The sequence below is a fragment of the Pseudorca crassidens genome, chromosome 1, assembly GCF_039906515.1.
Source record: "Pseudorca crassidens isolate mPseCra1 chromosome 1, mPseCra1.hap1, whole genome shotgun sequence".
NCBI lineage: Eukaryota > Metazoa > Chordata > Mammalia > Artiodactyla > Delphinidae > Pseudorca > Pseudorca crassidens.
In genome coordinates this window covers 15,345,136-15,366,802 of record NC_090296.1, presented here as the reverse complement: position 1 = coordinate 15,366,802, position 21,667 = coordinate 15,345,136, and the positions used below count along the sequence as shown (strand labels likewise).

The following is a 21,667-nucleotide window of genomic DNA, read 5'->3' as shown; positions in this document are numbered from 1 at the left end:
TTTGGGCAGGGAGGAGGATGTTCCACTGTACCATGTTGGCCCCATTTCCCGTAGACTCATCCACGGGTAATATATTTCTAGATCTTGGGAAGATGGGCACACTTTTCCTTCCTACACAGCCCCAACTGTAAGCACCCTACGTTCCCTCCATAGACAGCACTTCCCACCATAACTATGATCGTGTGGTGATGTCCAGTGTCGGTGGTTCCCGTTAAAGAGTTAGCACCACAAGGCAGGGCCCAGTGGTGCTAGGCCCTGTCCTCAGGGGCTAGCACTGTGCCAGGCACGGAGTGGACCCACAACAGATACACCGAGCAAGTGTCGGAGCAGATGGGATTCTTTGGCAGAGAGTAGGAAGTCTGGGGAGATGGCTGTGGGTCTCCACCAGCACGTCTTCCCAGACACTCCCTGAGGAAGCGGCCCCGGCAGAAAGGCTGTGGGGTGGGCCCTCCAATGAGAGTCAGTCTGGAGCCCCTTCCCTTTCTCTCCTGCCACCCCTGTGGGCCTCGAGGCTCAGGGAGATCCTGTTGCAGGCCAAAGAGAAAGGAAGAGGCGAGGAGAGTCCTTGGTGTAAACGGTGTAGCAGGCATCTCCTTCCTGCTGGTGCTCCGTTAAATTTAAGCTGGTGGAACTTGAGGATACGGGGAGGGGGAAGGGTAAGCTGTGACAAAGCGAGAGAGAGGCATGGACATATATACACTACCAAACGTAAGGCAGATAGCTAGTGGGAAGCAGCCGCATAGCACAGGATGATCAGCTGGGTGCTTTGTGACCACCTAGAGGGGTGGGATAGGGAGGGTGGGAGGGAGGGAGACCCAAGAGGGAGGAGATATGGGAACATATGTATATGTATAACTGATTCACTTTGTTACAAAGCAGAAACTAACACACCATTGTAAAGCAATTATACTCCAATAAAGATGAAAAATTAAAAAATAAATAAATTAAAAAAAATAAAGAGCCCAATGTTCAATTTTAGATTATCTGACCAAAAAAAAAAAATTTAAGCTGGTGGTGAGGAACCCCCCGCCCCCATAATGTGCACCAGCAAAATTCATGAGGGCCGTTATCAAAATTCCATCCTTGCCAGATGCCTTACGATCATCACGATAAACCGTGACAATGACAATGTGTGCATCTGTATGATAAAGTCCTAGCAGGCTCCGGAAGGATCCCAGCAGCTGCCTTGCACTCTGTGATCCCAGACCGACACCCCCTCCCCAAAGTCCTTATAGAAACAGCCTGCCTTTCAAGACAGACAGACTTTGGGGTTCACATCCCAACACTGTTTATTAGTGAGACCTTCTACAGGCCCCTCATCTGCCTTACGGGGCTATGTGACGATAAAATGAAAAGTTCCAAGCACAGAAGACGGCTCTTAGGGGTGCCTGAGAATTCTGACACCGTCCCCTCTCTTGCTGTCTGCCTGCCCAGAGCTCTCTCTGCTGCCCCAAGCAGTCCCATTTTCCTTCTAGGCCAGGTCAGCAGGCTGATGGGAATGCAGCATAAAGTAAGAGGGAAGAGGCTCGGAGACAGAAGTTCCTCACGGGCTTGCCTGTACAGACAGCCCCTGTGCTTTGGGGTATGGTCTCTGCGATACGTTTTCTGCAGACTTCCTGTTTTTTGGCTGTGTTTTGGATGCACAAAAGTGGCCAGGGAAAGATTCCTGTGAGGTGTTACCAAACATGAAACTGGGTAAATGTCATAAATTGTACAGGTAGCTATGAAGAGGTATTAAAGTGAATGAAAATGAAAGTCCCGTACAATGGTTCTCAGGATTGCTGCTGTTGCCGGTTAACTCTTGTGAAATCCCCAAATAATTAGTCTACTGAACTAACCTAAGAGGGTTCTGAATGAACCCAGCTATACTTGGATGAGTTGACTGGGCTATGGTTGGCTTTTAGAAAATCAATTCAGTTCTGAATCCTTATTTTTTTTTTAACAACATGGGCCTTATGATTCACTTCACTACCACAGTTAAGCAGAATTTGATACATCTCTGAGCACGTATGAAGAGGGAGACGGAGCGGGAGAGGAGAGGGAGAGAATTCCGGGAGCAAAAGAGTAAGAAAAAGGCAAGTGTTGCAAAAATCTAATTCTTAGTGAATCTGGGTGAAAGGTATATATGGTGTTCATTGTGCTTCTCTTTCTTTTTTTTCCACAGGTGAAACATATTTTTAAGTAAAACGTTTGGGGTGCAGGGTAGAGGAGTGGGAGAAATATACCAGAATGAAAGCAACGGTACATTTCAGTGCCTTGCTGTCATAAGAGGGAACGTTCTGAGCCTGAGAGCTTCTTTTTGTCTCTTTCTCTTTCAAGGATATAAGCAAGCATAAACCATAATGGAAAAGAATATTTAAAAATATGTATATATGAGTATAACCGAATCACGTTGCTGTACAGCAGTAATTAACACAACATTGTGAATCAACTATACTTAAAAAAAACAACAACAAGGATATAAGCAAGCATGAGAGAAGCACTCAAGACACACCAGAATCACACTGAGACCTTCTTCTTAAAGGCATCATAGAAGTGAAGGATAAGAGAGAAGCAAATCACTTCCCTAGCTCATGAATTCAAGGCTGTGCAGTGCAGGGTCTCTGGTTCCTCCTGGAAACACACTGCACGTCAACAGGGATTCCACAACCCACACCTTGCAGCGCCGGCCCCACACAACCACTTCACAGACAGACAAAGAGAATAAACTCAGGGAGCCCCGTGACTCATCTGAGGTGGCCCTGCTAGATCTCAAAGACGGCTCAGGCAGGAAACTGAAATGTCTCCGTCCCCCCCAGGAAGCAAGCTTACTGTGATGAAGACAGGAAACAACTTACCATTTGACAATATTTCTGGGTGAAAACAGGTACACAGACGTAACTTCACGCGGAGTCAGAATTACAATATAAATACATCTCTCTCACACTCGATATTGATACAATTAGCTTTCCCTGAGATTTTAGCATGGGCTCCTGATCCATAAATTACACACAAGCTCAGCAGGAAGAGACAAGCTCCTTCAATTATTAATCACTCGATGCAATGTTGTTCATGGTGGGACATGCTGGCTGCACTGACTTGGTGTCAGAGACCTCCTGCTGCAGGGGCTGTCATTCCGGGGAACCAATTACTTTAAAAGAAGAAACCGGGCAACCTGGACATGTTGGAAGGGGGATTTCTAACCACCTCCTTAAAAATCATTCATTAAAATGAACACTCGATACATCTGAAATGCCTGCCATTTTTCAGTTTCAGCTGAGTTTCTATGTAACAGTACTCACAACACTCATGTGAGCATAAATTAAAGCCACCTGATTCTACTAGGATGACACAGAACCGCATGTTATTCATCTCAAATAAAAACCTGGTATTCATTCTCTTGTCAAATTGGCCGGGGGGGTGGGGGTGGGTGGGCAGGAAATACTGAACATAAAAGGTGAGAAATCACATTAGTTCAGGCCGACAATGAGCAACGCTTGCAACTAACAAGTTAAGGTATAGCTTCTGATCAGACATGGCCATTTTGCTGGTTTTTTTTACGGGTTCATGATTTGTTCCATTATCGTATCATCAGTATTGATCTCATCAGTGTTGTCTCCACCTTTCACTTGTGTACTAGGGTTCTCTCTCTGGAGCTGGTGGTTTTAAACCTAGCTAGCATTGAGGGTGAAGTTGTCCTCCTTAGGGATTTACTTGAGAATACTGGTCTTTTGCCAACTGTGAAAAGAAGGTGCAATTAATGGGATTATAGAAGCAGCACTCGAAGTGCGGCGCTTCTGTCCAAAACCGACGGTAGGTAGAAAGACACAGAGGACAAGAGATGACCTGAAGCTTCCATTTCCAGCCAGTTGGCAGAGGAGATATTTAGAAGGCATTCTTCCAACTATCATACAAAAGATACTGGATAAAGGGCAGCAACATATTTCTGAGTCATTGTTGGGTTCCCTGGAAAATAAGGGTACTCTTAAAGCTCTACATAAATGCACATGTACCAAAAGGACTTCACACACACACCGACGAAAATCTAAAAAAAAACGGGACAGAATCTGAAACGTGAGCAGTAGGCAACCAAGAAAGGCAGGGTTTTCATGAAGCAAATGCCTCCTCTAGCCCTGGGACAAGAGCCCAATCTTAGGGGGAGGGAGCGGCAGGAGGATTGATTTTGGCAGCTCCCGGGTTTCTGTGGCCCCTTGAGGGGGTTAAAGTGGCCTTGGATGCATTGGTCCCCAGGCTACCAGCAGAAATTTTAAAAGCAAATGCTCTCTTGAAGAAAGCAAGCCACATTGGGGCCATCAGGATTCCTGTATATCAAGTTTAATCAAACATTCAAGCAGAAGCTCATAACCTAAAATCACCAAAAAGGCCACTAGGAACGTATAAATGTAAAAATGCCACATAAAAAGCTAGGACCCTTGAATGATGACGCCTTCAATGAGATCCTAGGGAAAAATAACTGCCCCTCACAGGCAGACAATGGGGATAAAAGCCAGCCTTGACCTCAGCTCCAGATGGAACTGGAGGCAAGAAAAGCCTCCCTTGAGAATTTTTAACCACAAGCCTGAAGTCTTGCGGGTATGAGGCCAGAATTCTACTGTGTGGACCAAAAGACCTTAAGCTAAATTTAGTTTCAAGTGCCCAATTGTGCCTACTAAAAGAAAATACAAACCCTTTTTGGAAGAACATACTTTAAACCCAGGCCACAAAGAATTCCCACAGATAAGATTTTAAGGAACATATGTTCACAATTAAAAAAAAAATCATTAAACACAAAAGAAATACACCAACATAAAGAGACAACAGAAAAAACATCCTATAGAATCTGAACTGCAAAGTCTGAAAATATTGCAATAATTAGGCACAGAATGTAAACTATGTATAAAAAAATAAAAGAAGGAATTGACAAATATTAGAAAGAAAGACTGGATTATTAAAACCAAGCAGACAGGTTTTGGAATGCATCAAATAGAATTTCTAGAGCTGAAAAAATATAATCCCTGAAATTAAAAAACTCAATGTAATTGAGTTGTAAAACAAAAAAAGTAAAAAAAAATTGGTGAATTGAAAGATGGAGCTAAAGATATGATAGAAAATGCAGCAGAGAGAGATGAAGAGATTGAAAATATGGAAGAGAGATTGGGTAATACGGCACACAGTAAGAAGATCCAATATAAATCTAACTGGAGTTCCAGGGTGAAAGGAAAAATGGGGAAGATCCAATCCCAGAATAGAAAATGGCTGAGAATTTTCTAGTTTTGATGGAAGTTACCAATCTTCAGATTCAGAAAGCCAACAAATCCCATGGAGGATAAATAAAAAGAAATGCATATCTAGATACATCATAGTCATCACAGACAATACAAAGAAAAAAAAAAGGAGTAGAAAGGAAACACATTACCTAAGGAGAAGTAGCAATTAAGATAAAACCAGTGACACAGATGAAAGTGGAACAATATTCTCAAAGTGAAAGAGAAAAAAAATAACTGTCAAACTACAATACTATTGTCTAAGAATGAAGGCAAAATAAATATGTTTTCAGACAAAAATTTAAGACTTTAATTAAAAGCAGATACTCATCTATAGGACCTTCTTAAGAATATTTTTCAGGAAAAAAAAGAAAATGATCCAAAAAGAAAGGTCTGACTTAGAAAACAAACTTATGGTTACAAAAGAGGAAAGGTGGAGGGGAGAGATAAATTAGGAGGCTGGGATTAACATATACATACTACTATATATAAAATAGATAATCAACAAGGACCTGCTATATAGCATAGGGAACTTTACTCAGTACTCTGTAATAACCTACATGGGGAAAGAATCTGAAAAACAATAGATATATGTGTATGTATAACTGAATCACCTTGCTGTACACCTGAAACTAACAACATTGTAAATCTACTATACTCCACTGTAAAATAAAAATGAAAAATAAAAACAAGAAGAAAGGTCTCAGATGCAAGAAAAAAAATGATAAGCAAAGAAAATGTATTCAGGTATTGACCAGACAATACAATAGAGTCGTCCCTTGGTGTCTGTGGGGTTTTGGTTCCAGGACCCCCACAGGTACCCAAATCTGCAAACACTCAAGTCCCTTATATAAAATGGTATAGTATTTGCTTATAACCTACGCACATCCTCCCATATACTGTAAATCATCTCTAGATTACTGATAATGCCTAATTCAATGTAAATGCGATGTAAATAGTTGCTGGTGCACAGGGCAAACAAATTTTCATTTTTGGAACTTTCTGGAATTCTTTTTTTTCCCCGAATATTTTGATTGAATCTATGGATGCAGAATCTGTGGATACGGAGGGCTGACTATAATAACAACTGACTTAAAAAAAACAAACAAACGAGAAACTGAAATAGAACTAAAGTCCTCGACAAATGTAGCATATCATTTGGGAGGTGAAGAGAACAGAAGTTAAAGCATTCCAGGGGCCTTGTATCGATCAGGAGGTTAAAGATACTGATTAACTCTACACATTTTAAAATATTCATGTTAAAAGTTCAAGGATCAACACTAAAAGAAGAGAAAAATATATATAATTTCTAAACCATCAGAAGAGGGGTAAAAGGAATGAGGAGTGGAAGAATCATGATCAATTTAAAACAATGTTAGAAAGGAATCTGGAAAAGGGGGGACAAACAAATGCAAACTAAGATGGTAGAAATAAATCCAAATATGTCATTTAAAATGGGCTAAAAATCTTCATTAAAAGGTAAAGATCATTAACACAGACTTTTTAAAAAGCCATATGCTGCTTATAAGAGATGAACCCAAAACATAAGGATTAAGAAAGGTTAAAAGTAAAAGGAGGAAAAACATCGTGCCATGCTGGTGTAGCTACATTAAAACCAGATAAGATAGATTTTTAAGGCAAAAATCATTATTACAGATAAAGAGAGTCATTAAACATTCATAAAGGTTCAATTCACCAGGAAGATATAACTGTTCTAAACATGGAGACCTCCAATAAGATAGCTTCAAAATACACTCCAAATTGGAAGAGCTATAAGGAGAAATGATCAAACCCACATCTCCTTCCCTCCCTCCTTCCTTCCCTCCACCAGCCCCCTCCCAAAACACACACAGACATGGTTAATAGGTAGATTTGATCTAATGGACATACATAGAACATGTGCTCATAATGGAGAAGGTATATTATTTTGAAGCACACACAAAATATTTATAAAAACTGATATACACTACTAGACCACATAGCAAGTCTCCACAAATATCAAAAAAGCAGTATCTTACAGGTCAATTCTCTGACCACAATGTATTATAATTAATAATCAATGTTGAAGAGGTAACTAAAAGCAAAAATAAGAAATAACCATCTCCTCCTAGGTTTGAAAATTTAAAGACACACTTTTAAAAACATGTATGGGTCAAAGAAGGAATCAAAATGGAAATTAGAAAATACTTTGAACCTGTAACAATAATAAAAATAAAAGACATCAAAACTTACAGATGCAACTAAGCAGTAGTTTGAAGGAAATTATAACCTTAAACTTTTATATAAAAAGAAGAAAAGTTTAAAATAAAAGTATCCAATCCAGACCAAACAACAAAAAAGAATAAGCTCAAAGAAAGAAAGGAAATTATAAAGTAGCAGAAATCAATGAAATAGAGAATAGATACAACCTTATGCCGACATATTTGAAAACAGGTGAAATGGACAAATCCCTACAGTTACCAAAATGAATTTTAAAAGAAATAAAAAATAAATTATACTATAATCATTAAAGAAATTAAATCAATAGTTAAAAATCACCCCACAGGGGCTTCCCTGGTGGTGCAGTGGTTGAGAGTCCGCCTGCCCATGCAGGGGACACGGGTTCGTGCCCCGGCCCGGGAAGATCCCACATGCCGCGGAGCGGCTGGGCCCGTGAGCCATGGTCGCTGGGCCTGTGCGTCCGGAGCCTGTGCTCCGCAACGGGAGAGGCCACGGCAGTGAGAGGCGCGCGTACCGCAAAAAAAAAAAAAAAAAAAAAAAAAAAATCACCCCACAAAGAAAACACCAGCTCCACAGTGTTTTGCAAGTAAGTTCCATCAAACATTAAGCAATAGATAATTCCAATCTTACCTAATCTCAGAGAATCTAATAGCGAATACTCTTTAATTCATTATATGAGAATAATGTAATCCTGACATGAAAACTAGATAAAAATAGCACTAGAGAAACATGGACATGGACAAATATGCAAAATTCATACCTAAGATGTTAGCGTACCAACACTAGCAATATGTAAAAAGTATAATGTATCATAAGCATATCAGAAATGCAGATTTTACTCAAAATTGGGAATTTATAATGTAATTCACCAAGTAAAAAACAATGAGAGGGTTGATCGACTTCCCTGGTGGCGCAGTGGTTGAGAGTCCGCCTGCCGATGCAGCGGACACAGGTTCGTGCCCCGGTCTGGGAAGATCCCACATGCCGCGGAGCGGCTGGGCCCGTGAGCCATGGCCGCTGAGCCTGCGCATCTGGAACCTGTGCTCCGCAACGGGAGAGGCCACAGCAGTGACAGGCCCATGTACCGCAAAAAACCCCAAAAAACAAAAAAAACCAATGAGAGAAAAAATTTATAGTTATCTTAAATGATGTAAACATTTCGTTGATGAAATTCAACAACCATTTATGATAAAGTATCATAGCAAGCCAAAAATAGAAGGAATTTTTTTTGTTATGATAAAGTATATTTCCTAAAAAAACCTATAACATTCTATCAATTGTTCAATAACATAGCTCCCTTTAAAATAAGACACAATATAAAGATGTCTATTACCATTACTTTTACTCAGAGGTCCTAACTGCAATAGGACAGGAGAAATAAAAGATATAAGAATTAGAAAAATCCACACCATTATTTATATAAGATATAATTTTATACATAGAAGAATCTACAGATAAATTATTAAAGTTACTAAGCCGGTTTATTTTATGTAGCAAGGTTGCTGGAAAAAATCAATATACAAATAATTAACTCCACATGGATTATAGATTTAAATGAGTAGGAAAAACTTTTTAAATCTTTTAGAAAAAAACTATAGAAGACCATACGATCTTGGAACAGGGGCTTTTTAAAGACACTAGATTTCATTACAAAATGATTACTAAGCATGAAAATTAAGAGCTTCTATTCATCAAAAGACATTACCATGGACCGTGAAATGACCATCCACAAACTTAGAAAAGTTATTAGTAACACATATAGTCAATAAAGGATTAATACCCAGAATATACAAAGAACTCCTACAAAGATAAGAAAAACAGAAACAACCTGATAGAAAAATGAATAAAAATGTTGAGCAGGCAATCCATCAAAGAGCACATTCAAGCAGCCAATTAAATATATGAAGAACTGTGCAATATCTTTAGTAAGAAGGGAAATGGAAATTAAAATGCAATGAGATACTGTCACATATTCACTAGATTGGTTGAAATTGCAAAGTATGACAATTCCGAATGTTTGTGAAGATGAAGAGGAATGGGAAGCATCATACTCTGCTGGTAGGAGTGTAAATGGATACAAGCACTTTAGAAAACAATTTGTCATCATCTGGTAAAGCTGAGCATGTTCATACCTTACAAACCAACAATTCCCACACCTGGACATGCATCTTAAATGAAACTGGAGCCATGTATAGGAATTTCCATAGCGGCTTTGCTTGTAACAGCAAAGAACTATAAACAATTCAAATGTCTTAAAAAAAATTGTGGTATAGCCACAGAGTGGAATATTATACAGCCATGAAAATCATCATCAGTTACAACTATATGCAGCAAACCAAATAAACTTAATAATGAATAAAAAGAGCAAGTTGGAAAGAAGACATATAGTATCATTCTAGTTATATAAAACTCAAAACCAAGCAAAACTAAATACAGTATTTACAGATATCAAAAATACTTTTAGAAGCCTAGGAAGAGTAAATACAAAATTTGGGATTATGGTTATCTTTCAGATAGTGGGTGCAGGGGCCTCTGATGCTTGCTCCAGCTGGGTAGCCCTTGCCAGGAAGCATATGGGTCCAACAACTCCAGGACTTCTGTCTCAGTGGTCACCCCCAGGGCAGGGGCAGGAAGGAGCATAATTTTCTCCCATGAGCTGCAAATCGTCCCCTTAAAAGACTGAGGTAAATGTGACTCCCTCTCTGTACTAGATCGCAGAACACAACAGGAGTGATCCTAAAACTCTCCTCTATGAACCGTTTTGCATTTGGCACAGGTCTGCATACCGGGAGAGCAGAGGATTTTTAGATACAATAGGAAAAGCCCCCTGGACTTTCAAACCAATGCCATTGATTTGAAACACGAGGAGCAGCTCCAGAACGCTGATCAAATTTTACACAGGGAACTTGCTGGTCATTGTTTAGATTTCTGGACCAGAAGAGACAGAAGTCAAGACAAAAAGCCGAGCTGGCAGCCGAGCAGGAACTCTTGTGCATCCTTTGTCCTCCTGGTACTGTTTTTTCCTTTTCCCTTTAACCGCTCCCTTTAGTAATATTTCCTCCTCTCCTTCCCACCACTAAGCATAACCTCATACTGAGTTTTAGAATTGCCTTCAAAGACCATGGTTTCAGAAGATAAAATCTGACAGGTACTTGGCTTTTAAAAAACAAAACAAAATACAATACAAAAGAAAGAGATCAGTGGCAAACTTTCCCTCCAGTTGTATAACTGGTCCCCACCCTATCTTAAAACTGAAGGTTGCAGGCTTCCTAAACTCCTGTGACAAACACCTTCTCCAAGGGAAAGACAAAGAGAATGACAAGGAGTAGATCTAAAGCTGATACGTAGGTTTTCCTGGTGACTCTATATGGACAGGACCTTACGTATTAATCTTTTGTATGTATAGAACCATTAATTTCTGACTTGCCTCCTGTTCCACGGGAAGTACAGTTTTCACTTGAGGTTCTTAGAGATCCAAATGAAATTAAGCAGCCTTAGGTGGTGATCAAATGGAGCTTCCTTATAATTTTACAACAGGCTATGGTTTAGACTACTGTCATGACTCCTCAAAACCATGGCTTTGCCACAAATGTGCACTGTCCTCAAGGTGGCACAGAAGCCCAATCTAAAGCCTTTTCTGGCGGTTGGGACTGAGCTTCAGATACCCAGAAAGGGGGCCTGGGAAGGTCTGTGGAGGGCAGGTTGGATGAATCCATAAGGCTCTCCCCATTACTCATTTTTTTTCCTTTTTAAAAGTTTGTGATAAAATACACAAACAAAAAACCTTACCATCTTAACCCTTTTGAAGCATACAGTTCAGTGGCATTAAATACATTCATAACATTGTGCAGGCATCCCCACCATTCATCTCCAGAACCCTTCATCTTGTAAAATTGTAACTCTGTCCCCATTAAACAATTTACCTCCCCATTCCCTCTCTCCATAGTTACTGGCAACTACCACTCTACGTTCTCTCTCTGTGAATCGGACTACTCTAGGTACCTCATATAAGTGGAATCATACAGTATTTGTCTTTGTGAGTGTCTTATTTCACTCAACATAAATGTCCTCAAGGTTCATCCATATTGTAGCATGTATCAGAACTTCCTTCCATCTTAAGGCTGAATATTCTATTGTGTGTATATATACCACATTTTGCTTGTTTGTTCATCTGCTGATGGACCCTTGAGTTGCTTACACGTTTTAGCTACTGTGTGAATAATGCTGCTATGAACATGGATGTACAAATATCTCTTTGAGAACCTGCTTTCAATTCTTTTGGGTATATACCCAGGAGTGGAATTGATGGCTCATATGTCAGTTACTATTTTTAATTTTTGGAGGACTGCCATCCTGTTTTCCACAGTGGCTTCACCATTTTACAACCCTACCAACAGTGCTCAAGGGTTCCAATTTTTCCACACCCTTGGCAACTCTTGTTATTTCCTGTTTTCTTGACAGTGCCATCCTAATGGGGGTTAAGTGGTATCTCACTGTAGTTTTGATTTGCATTTCCCTAATGATTAGTGATGTTGAGCATTTTTCTATGTGCTTATTGATTACTTGTGTATCTTCTTTGGACATAAGTCTGTTCAAGTCCTTTCCCATTTATGAATAGGGTTGTTTGTTTTTCTAATTATTTATTTATTGAACACCTGTATAATGTTTACTGTGCGCCAGGCATGTAACTGTGTGTTAATCCTAATAACTCATGAGGCAGGTGCTGGTTTTCTCTTGAGAAGCCCAGGCACACCTGGCCCAAGGTCACACAGCTGCAGGCTATGGACCCAGGAAACTTGGTTCCCAAGTTCATGCATGCAATTTCTGGGCTCTCTTGACATACGAAGGATGGCCCTTCCACCAGTTCTCTCTCAATCCTCTGGCAAGCCCTGGACATTTAATTTTTCTCTGCCACCTGAGAGGTCACTTGGGGTCAAAAAGCCTTAAGAGTTGAAAACAAGGTGGCTCAGACCCAGGAGAGTGCTACGGCCTGTACCTGGGAAGCAGCCCATAATTCTATGAATGTAAGAAGTCTTATGCTCCCATTTCCCAAGAGTTCCAGAAACAGTTCTTCTTGGACTAGAATTGTTTGTCCCACTCAGTGTATTCTCTGCAAGAAATTTCACTGGAGAAGCAGCAGAAGACACGGGCATAAAACTATGAGACGTGGGAGCAGTTATTTTGAGGAAAATGTGTCTTGAGGACTCTCTGCCCAAGCAAATTTAAAAATAAGCAGGTTTCCGATGTCTAAGGATGGGCCGATCCCTGAGGTTATTGAGTAAAAAGTCAACACTGTAAAGTCAATTATGCTATTGACAGATACTCTTACAAGGAGATTACACATCATAATTATATGCAAAGGAACCCAGCAAATACAAGCTGTGTAATGATCAGCTAATAAAAGTAACACTTCATCTATGTCAATAACAGTTTCAGAGTTAAGACAAACAAACATGGCCTTTGCCACTCAGTGGAGGAAAAAAAAGTCCCTGAAAGACAAATATTTTCACTTAAGGAGAAGTTGCTTAGACTCACACAGAAAACCTGTCACACAAAGCAGGGCAGGAGACAGGTCTTCAGGGGGTGCTAACGACTTTCTGGCCCTCCTGCCAGCCCCAGCTGAACCGGTGGGGACAGCAACCCCTGTAAACATGTGAACACCCCCAGGGACCCTTGGCCACTGCCACGTGGTCTGGCGGACGACGTTTGCTGTTGTTCTATTCTCTGCTGGACTGTTTTCCCTATAACCTTAGTTGAATTTAGGTTCAACTGACAAATGGCCAAATTTAAAACAATTGCAATTGCAATGAATGTGAAAAAGCAAAACAAGATCCCCCCCCTCCCCTCCAAACACTTCTTAATGGGTTTTACACAGTCTCTCCCGCAAATACCCACCTAGCTATGTTTATATTCATTTTTCCTGAAAGTGTCGCACTGCCTCCTATTTGGGCCATAAAGAGGGCAAAGGTATTATAAGCAAGGGTCCCTGATCTTCCAGAGCCTGTGACATTCCTCTCCCTAATGTCTCTTAAACTGAGGTGGAAAGTGCAGAATTGGTATTTGGATAATGGACTGCTAAGGCACAATGGTTTTCTTTATCTCTATTTATGCAAATGGGAACTTGTTTAGTTTCTGCAAACTGCGGTTGTACATTTCACTGAAATGATTCTGCTTAAACCTCCTGTGATGTTGAGGAAGGTCACCCTTCGACTATGAGTGCTTTTGTAGGGGGACAGGCGTTATGAAGCTACTGTCACTCAGCCCCAACCCCAGACTACTGTAGTGTTTCGTAAGCTGGAGCAGGCTGGGCTGGGGCAAGCCACATTTCTGCAGCACTCCTGGCTCTGCCTTCGAGAGACTGGGAAGGGGGTGGAGGAAGAGGGGACACGCTCCTTCCTGTGTGCTTCCTGTTCCTGCGTCACCCCAGCAATGCCTCTTCCCCTCTGCAGCGCCAGTTCATTCCTATAGTAGGTGCTGAATCCAGTTTGTGATTTTTCCAATACTGGAGACCCAACTTCTTCACGTTCCCTGAGAGGTACGTGCCCTAGCAGGAGGAGCTTTCTCCTTAGAGATACCTCTGGTCCTTCCACGGGTCCCTCCTCTGAGCTCAGAGATTCCAGCCCAGCTCAGTGGTACCTCCTAAGAGGTCTGGATCCCAGCCGCAGCCCCTCCTCTGAGCTCTGAGGTCCAGCTTTGAGAGGCAGTCATTCCAACCTCACCCGAGGGGATGTGGCTACTTCCTACAACTGTTTCCTCCGTGATACCCTGAGTTCTCTGTTACCCTTCCAGTTGCCTGGTTAATAACGTTCTACCTGGTTAATGGTTCTTTATTTTGAAGTCTCTCTGTTCGAGTACCTAGTGTGGCTTCTGTCTCCCAACTGGATCTGACTGATGCACAGGTCTAGCCCTGAACCTGTTTTGTGGCCTTTTACCGTGGAAGGAGACTAGGTGAGGCACTGGCTGGACTGCATGAGTAGCAACTCTTTTACCAGAAAGAAGACATCATTGTTTTGCTGTAGTGCTATGTTATCTTCTAACCAGAACATAACCAGTTAAAAAAAATTATATTTTACATAATGCTTCTAGAGGCTAATCAGTAAATTTTTGCAATAATATATGCCATGAGGGTAATACTTAAAATTAGGAATTAAAATTAGGAGCAGCTCCTGCTGAAGGCCAGCCCGGTCTCAGGCCTCCCTTCGCTCTGCCTGGCTCTTCCCTTCTCTGAGGGAATGGCTGGAGCCACGTGGAGAGCTGCGTTCGCTTTCAAAGGCACTGAAAAGATGCTGAAGACGACAAACTGGAAGTCTGTACCTAGCTTCCGCCCAGAAAAGCAGATTGTTGCTCCCCGTAAGAATAGTCTACGGTCTCAAAGTCTTCTCAACCAAAAAGGCAAACTAGGAGGTTAGGCAGAAACAAGTTTAAGAAAGAACGGAAAACAGAATGTCTCTCTCATAATGTGAGGTCAAGGCATGGATATATCGGCTTCATGGAAGAGGCTTACCATTTATGAATTCAATTACTGATGTCAGGATATCTAAGAAAAATATGGGAGAAGTACAAGAAAAAGAACCTTCCCATACACTTTTGGAAAGTGTCACCATGTCTGGTTAATAGAAATGATAAGTGGTTTTTATCATTCTATGACTCTTCTAATTCCTACCAACTTTCCTCCTTAGCAGGTTCCAAATGCCAGCGCCTGCCCTGAAGATTAAGGACTTCCATCCTGGCAAAAGTAGTTGGTTTGCTGGGAGGATTAAAAGACACAAGTGAGTGGAGAATCTCCACATGGTTGATTCACATCAGGGAGCTCGACCCTACGTGTCCCTCAGGGCCCAGTTAACAGACTTCCTGGGATGGTTTCCTTTGGGACATGAAACACTATGAAAGCAAAATCGCCATTAGGTGTGAACTTGATCCAAAAGTGCAGGAAAGAAGCTGGAAGGTGATGCTGTGAAGGGATGCAGCTCAGCATGGCAGGCCTTTTCTAAACAAGGAGCTGTGCAACATGCAATGAGACATCAGCCAAGTGAGTGAGACCCAGCCCCCGTCCTCAGCGAGCAAACCACAGAGGACACAGGGACACACACACATAGGGTCACTCATCAAAGGGTCACAACCAAAGCATGGGCTTATGGGTTCCAAGAAAAGAGAAATTAATCTGATGTTGGCTCAGAGGCCTGTGCAGAAAAGCTTTGTGAAGGAATCATTTTTGTGATGGGCCATGAAGGATATGCTGCCTTGTATATGGAGTCTGAGGGAAATTGACAGAGAGGAAACTGTATGAATAAGATGGGCAAACATTGGATGTATGCGGAGAACAAATTTGGCTCAAGGAGATGGGAGGACCAGGGGGACATCAGGGTGATGTGGTGGGAGCCAAGGAGGATGCTTTTGCAGACAGCTGGAGAGGCACATTTTAGGAAATCAGTCTGGCGATGGTTGATGGATGGGCGAGGGTGGGCAGAGAAGCAGCAAGGAATAGGAGGAAGGCATTCAAACTGGTGCGTGTGAGGCTTCTCAGCTAGCGACAGACCCTACTCTGGGGCTGGCAGAGGAGGTGAGAAGGATGGAGGAAAGAAATTTCCCAAGGAAGAGTTCATGTGGTTTGGCAACTGACTGGAGTCTCAGAAGCAGGAGACTGATGCCACCTGGTATTTATACATCACTTACCAAAGCACTTTTCACACACGATTTTTTGCATGTGAGTTTCATCGCAACCCTTCCCAGGACTAGAGGATTTCGTGGATGAGGGAACTGAGGCCCAGAGAGGTCAGACATCCACCCAAAGTCAAAGGACTGGGAAGTGACAGGGCTAAGTCTAGAGGTCGACCAGCTAGCCTAGAATCTAATGACTAACTTGCCCACCATTTCCTTCTGTTCACCTTACCCCACCTTTTTAGCACAAAGCAACTTAGTTTCATCTGTCTTCATTTAATCTGCAAAGAGACCAGGATAATTTGATGGCCCAAGAAGGAGTAGTTGGCACTTGGATTGGGGTCCCTGGGAGCTACTGTAACTTTTTTGAACACCCGTACTATTTCTGTCTTTACTACTTGAGGCTGGTCTTCTCCATCCCCTCGAGTAGCCCCATGGGACACACAATGTCCTTCCCACTCCTCAGGTGGGCTTTGCCCAGCAAGCTTCTCCCTTACCTCACGGCTGCTGTCATTCCAATGGGAGTGATTGGCAACGGCCGGACTCCGGGAAACAGGCCTCGGCTCAGAACCCGCGTTCCGTTTTGTATCACTCCTGGAGGAACTGAAAGAGCAAAAAGGGAAAAGACACCACACATGAACCCAACTGTGAAGATTTCTGCTCTGAGTCAGAAATTTTGGATACACCAGAGAACGAGAGAGAGAGAGAGACAGAGAGATAGAGAGAGAGAAGGGAGAAAGAGATAGTCATAGGTACATAGAGCAAGCAGAGACAGAGAAACACACACAGACACACACACACACAGACACACACACACACACACACACACACACACACACACACAGGGAGACAGATACAGAAAAAAATACCATGAGAGCGAGACAGAAAGAGAGAAAGATACCACACCTCAAGAAAGGGACTAGTCAGCCAAGTCAGACCAATAGCTTATTATTGATGCCTTGGTGGGAAAAAAAAAAAAAAAAAGATGAGTTTTAAAAAGTGGGCTTCAAATATTATTTTCTTGCATTTATTAAATATAATCTTTTATCTCTAGTCAGACCCTAAAACGATCTTAAGAACCTGACACCACCTGACAGCAGATGACCAAACAAAAGCATTTCCTCATGCTTCGCTGTTCATGGTCAGAATTGGGAACATCTTTCTAAGCGTCCTTAATCCAACAAGGGAAAAAGACAGCCAAGGGAACAGCAGAGCTGATGTTACAAACTACTCAGCACCTCAGCGCTCACAGCATCATCTCATCATCTCAGAATCCTCACAACCATCTCTGTTGGGAGTGAAGGGTTGTCAGCGGCGTGGATCTGGCTCCAGCCTCAGAATCACACAGCCCGCTCTGGAGGGCCGCCTTCCTCGTTCCCAGAAGCTTCCTCTAAGCAAATCTCCTGAGAGCTCTCTCATCATCCCATGGTCCCCTATACACACTCACCCCTGGATTAATCCTGAGCCAACCTTTCACGCCAGTGACCATCAGATACTGCCCATGCTGCATATAAACTCACGGTGGCCTTACATGAATCTGAGGATGTGCAGAAGAGGGGAACCACAGGAAATCCCCGATATTCGATCTTTTTTGACCTCCCAAACAGCAGTTTCTTCTGGTTCAAGCTAATATTCTTACTGCACCATCAACACCCCTCCATGTGTGTGTATATGGGGTCAGGCATGCATCCTGTGTGAGCACACTGACACAGGGCTTGTACACCTGGGTTTTAATCTTAGTTCTTCTGGTAGGACTTCACGCAAGCTCACGGAATCTCTGTGTCCCTCTTTGAACGGTGTTCTCTAAGACCCCTTCCGCTGCCAGCATCCGAAAGAGTCCCCAGAGCCCTGGCTGTGTTCATGCAGCCCCTGGCACAGTCTCATCCGGGGGCAAGGTGGACAAATTGTGCTTTCTCAAACAAACACCTTACCAAAAAGACTCTAGAAAATCATACCTTCAAAAATAAAAACCACTCTGGATATCAAGTTTTTAAAGCTGACATTATTTGTGTAGAATAACTACTTTTCCCAAAATACACAGCATATACTTTTTACTCCTATCATTTTCAGGTCTCTGAGAGCACATTTACTTAAATATTCTGAACCTTTAGTCAGGTCCTTCACGTAGGATGAATGTCCACTCTGGAACATGGGATTAAGTTACAGACCGATTCCTTGGGCGTTCTGTAGCTCCTGCTAATATTTTTTTGCCATTTCTCATCCAGGTTTGTGTAAGGCCCTAGTTACTAGGCTTTATAAAAGGTGGGATGGGAGACAAAATTGAAACCAGTGCCTGAAGTCAGTACTACCAGTGCAGTCAGGGTTCCAGAATCCCCTGTCTCTTCCCATATTTAATTATGAAGGTAGTTTGAACTAGATCAGGAATTCCTACCCATCCCATACTATCAGCCTGATTTCAGATCATCTGAGGCAGGTATCTTAAAAGCATGAAACCTGTTATGATGTGATATTGCAGCTAATTATCATAGTTTGCCCAGTTGATGAGTTTTCTAGAACTCTAGAAGAGTGTCTAGAATTTATATTTACCTGAATTATTCCTATAAAGCTACAAGACAGTGTGGTATTGGTGTAAGTGCAGAAATATAGATCAATGGAACAAAATAGAGTCCAGAAACAGACTCATGTGTGTGGTCAACTGATTTTTTGACAAAAAATATGCAGACAACACAATGGGGGAAAAGAGAGAACAATCAGAGATCCATTTGGAAAACAATGAACCTCGGTCCTAACCTCATACCATTAGGAAAATTAATTAGAAATGGATCATAGACCTAAATGTAAGCACTAAAACTACGCAACTTCTAGAAGAAAATACCAATAGCTTCTGCGGACAGACATATGTAAAAACCAGTAGAACTATGCAGTTTGTAGACAGATGCTTCAGGTTGCTTGAAAAGAGAGGTGTTTTTGGTTTGTCTCTGTTTTGGGGATAGTGGGAAAGGGTTTTTCAATTATTTTGCTGTAGGGTACTCTCCTCAAAATGGTCAGATGACCACAGGTTCAGTTTAATTCTGATAATACTATTTAATATACCAGGCACTAGGGATCTCATCTAGAACAGCAGGCAAATCTCATAGAATGGTACCCCCCCAAAAAAACTTAAATATTTAAAATTTATACCATGGTTATAATTCTCACCAGTAAAGATTATTACAGTCCCATATACAGATTGTATCAATTAATGGATTAAACTACCAACTGCCTGCCAATGTATGAGACGAAGGGGACACAGGGTCCCCACAGCTAAGTGGGACAGACAGAAAACTGAAGAGGCAATGAAAATATACTATGGCGAGTGCTAGGGCAGGGGGCCTATAGGCATGAAAGATGGAGACACCGAACCCCCCAAAAAAAGCTATCTGGGAAGCCTTCCTGTAGGAAGTGCCGTCGAAGTTGGGATTCAAAGGCACAAACCAGGCCTAGAAGTGATAAAAATCACAATGTGCACACGAACTAAAAAGTAATTTTGATAAAGCACATAATCCTAGCAGGCATGAGATGCCTTTGGACTTCATCCCACGGATATTGGGAAAACCATTAAAGGGTTTTGAGCAAGGAAGTGGTCTGCAGCATAGAGGCTGAGAGCCAGACTCTGGTGTTTCCCATGCGTGTCCTTTACTGCCTGTGTCCCCTGACAAGCTACTTAAGTAAGAAGGAGACAAATGGTATTTATCAGAGTATTTAGAGATTTAACTGAATTAATAAAGGCATTGCTATTTTGAAAATACCCGTTAGCCATCAATCATCATCATCATCGTCATCATCACCACCATGCTCAACATTCCCAGAGCAATCCTGGGATGGCCTGTGTTGTCTCCAGTCCAGCTAAGATGAAAGCCCGTAAGAATGCGTAAAGACAAAACCAGACCGCATTGGAAGACCTTGACCACCTTTCTGGTCACAGACTTAGCCGGAAGAGCAACCACTGCTCTCACGGTGCTTCCGTTCTCCTTGAACAAATCATGTCAGAGTCACCATTTTGGCAAAAACACCGGAACCACCTAAAATCCTGGGACAAAGACTAGGGAGCCCTGGAAAGTGAAGAGGGCGGATGAGAGTCATGGAGCGTGCATTCCCCTGGCCTCTAGTACGGCCACAGAATCACCTGCCAGTCAAAGGAGAAATGCAGCCCCACTTTTTCTTTTGCCCAGAGTCCTCTGCCCAAGTGCCTAGAACCTCTAAGCACCAGGGGCGCACCTGGCGTGAAAGGAAACAGAGAAAGGAAGCCAGCCCTCACTGAGCACCTACTGGAGACTGGGTTCTTTTGACCCTCTTGTCGCATTTAAGTTTCAGGGAAGAAGCCTCCTGCATGGTTACAAGTCATGGGGTCACATGGCCTCCATTCAAAGTCTTGCCCCACCGCTAGCTCTGTGGCTTTGGGCAAGTGCCTTACTCTTTCTGTGCCTCAGTTTCCCCACCTGTAAAGTAGGCATAAACGTACCTCAGAGGATCATTTTGAAGATTAAACAAGACAAAGTACACAAATTGCTAGCTCAGTGGCTGGCCCATTATATAAGCTCATCATCACCGTCACCACCATGTTCATCCTTCCACCATGCCATCTCACCGCAACGGCATCTTCTTACTAGTTATCTCTGAGGCATAGGACCTAACGGGGTCAGGACACAGGGAAATTCTTTCAGCCTATTATGCTTTTTGTAGCTCTCCCTAACTCTGCACTCACCCCCGAAAACATCTTCCTGGTTAATGAACTGTATTCACTTCAAAGACAATCTCACGGACGGAGCTATCCCTCAGCATTAAAAGGTTTTCCCTGAGCTATTTTCTGAACCTCGCAAGACTTCTGGTGTGCAGACTAGGCTCTTCTTCTGAATCCTGGAGCTCGTTCTCAAATGAGCTGCCACTGAACGCTGCCTCGGCCAAGCCCGGCATTTCTCAGTCCTCAGCACTGGCAGTGCGCCTCACGTGCGGCGGGCGGGTGTGCCCCTCTCTGCTCACAGGCTGCCAGGAGCCCGGCTGTGACACTTAACTGTCCTCCCATCTTTTCTCCTTTCTGTCTCCATCCCCAAGTTTCAAGAATGTGGCTTCTGAAAGATGAATCACAGCCAGTCTAAAATGTCTGAGAAAGGCATTCTGAGGTCCCTATTGCATGGCTTTTTTGACTCTGGGCTCTGGAGGAACCCGAGTCCACCACTCCTCAGTCCTTCTCCTATCAGCAGGTCGACGTCCTTTCATTTCCTTTGCATTTCCCTCAACGTATTTCAAAGCACGTGAACCCCAGTGCACCCCACCCAATGTGCTGAAATTATACCTAGGCTCCAGCTAGAGAAGAGATGTCATAAGAAACTGGACATTCAAAATCAACCTTAAACTCAGATTTGTGGCTCTCACTAAATCAACTATACTCCAACAAAAATTAAAAAAAAAAAAAAAAAGCACGGGCCTCCAGCATCATCCCCTTCTGTTAGATCAGTTAAATATCTGGTTCTTCACAGGGAACTCTGCCCAATACTCTGTAATAACCTAAACGGGAAAAGAATTAGAAAAAGAATAGACACATGTAT

At 42.4% G+C, this 21,667-nt stretch overlaps 1 protein-coding gene across 9 annotated transcripts in view; it reads right to left on the bottom strand.

Moving 5' to 3' along the window:
- FOXN3 (forkhead box N3) overlaps positions 1–21,667 on the bottom strand; it is a 405,900-nt gene that overhangs the window by 8,193 nt on the left and 376,040 nt on the right. For all 9 annotated transcript variants that reach the window (XM_067728219.1, XM_067728275.1, XM_067728258.1 and 6 more), the window contains one exon: positions 16,619–16,724. In XM_067728219.1, coding sequence (XP_067584320.1) covers positions 16,619–16,724 — 106 coding nt within the window. The remainder of the gene's footprint in view (positions 1–16,618; positions 16,725–21,667) is intronic.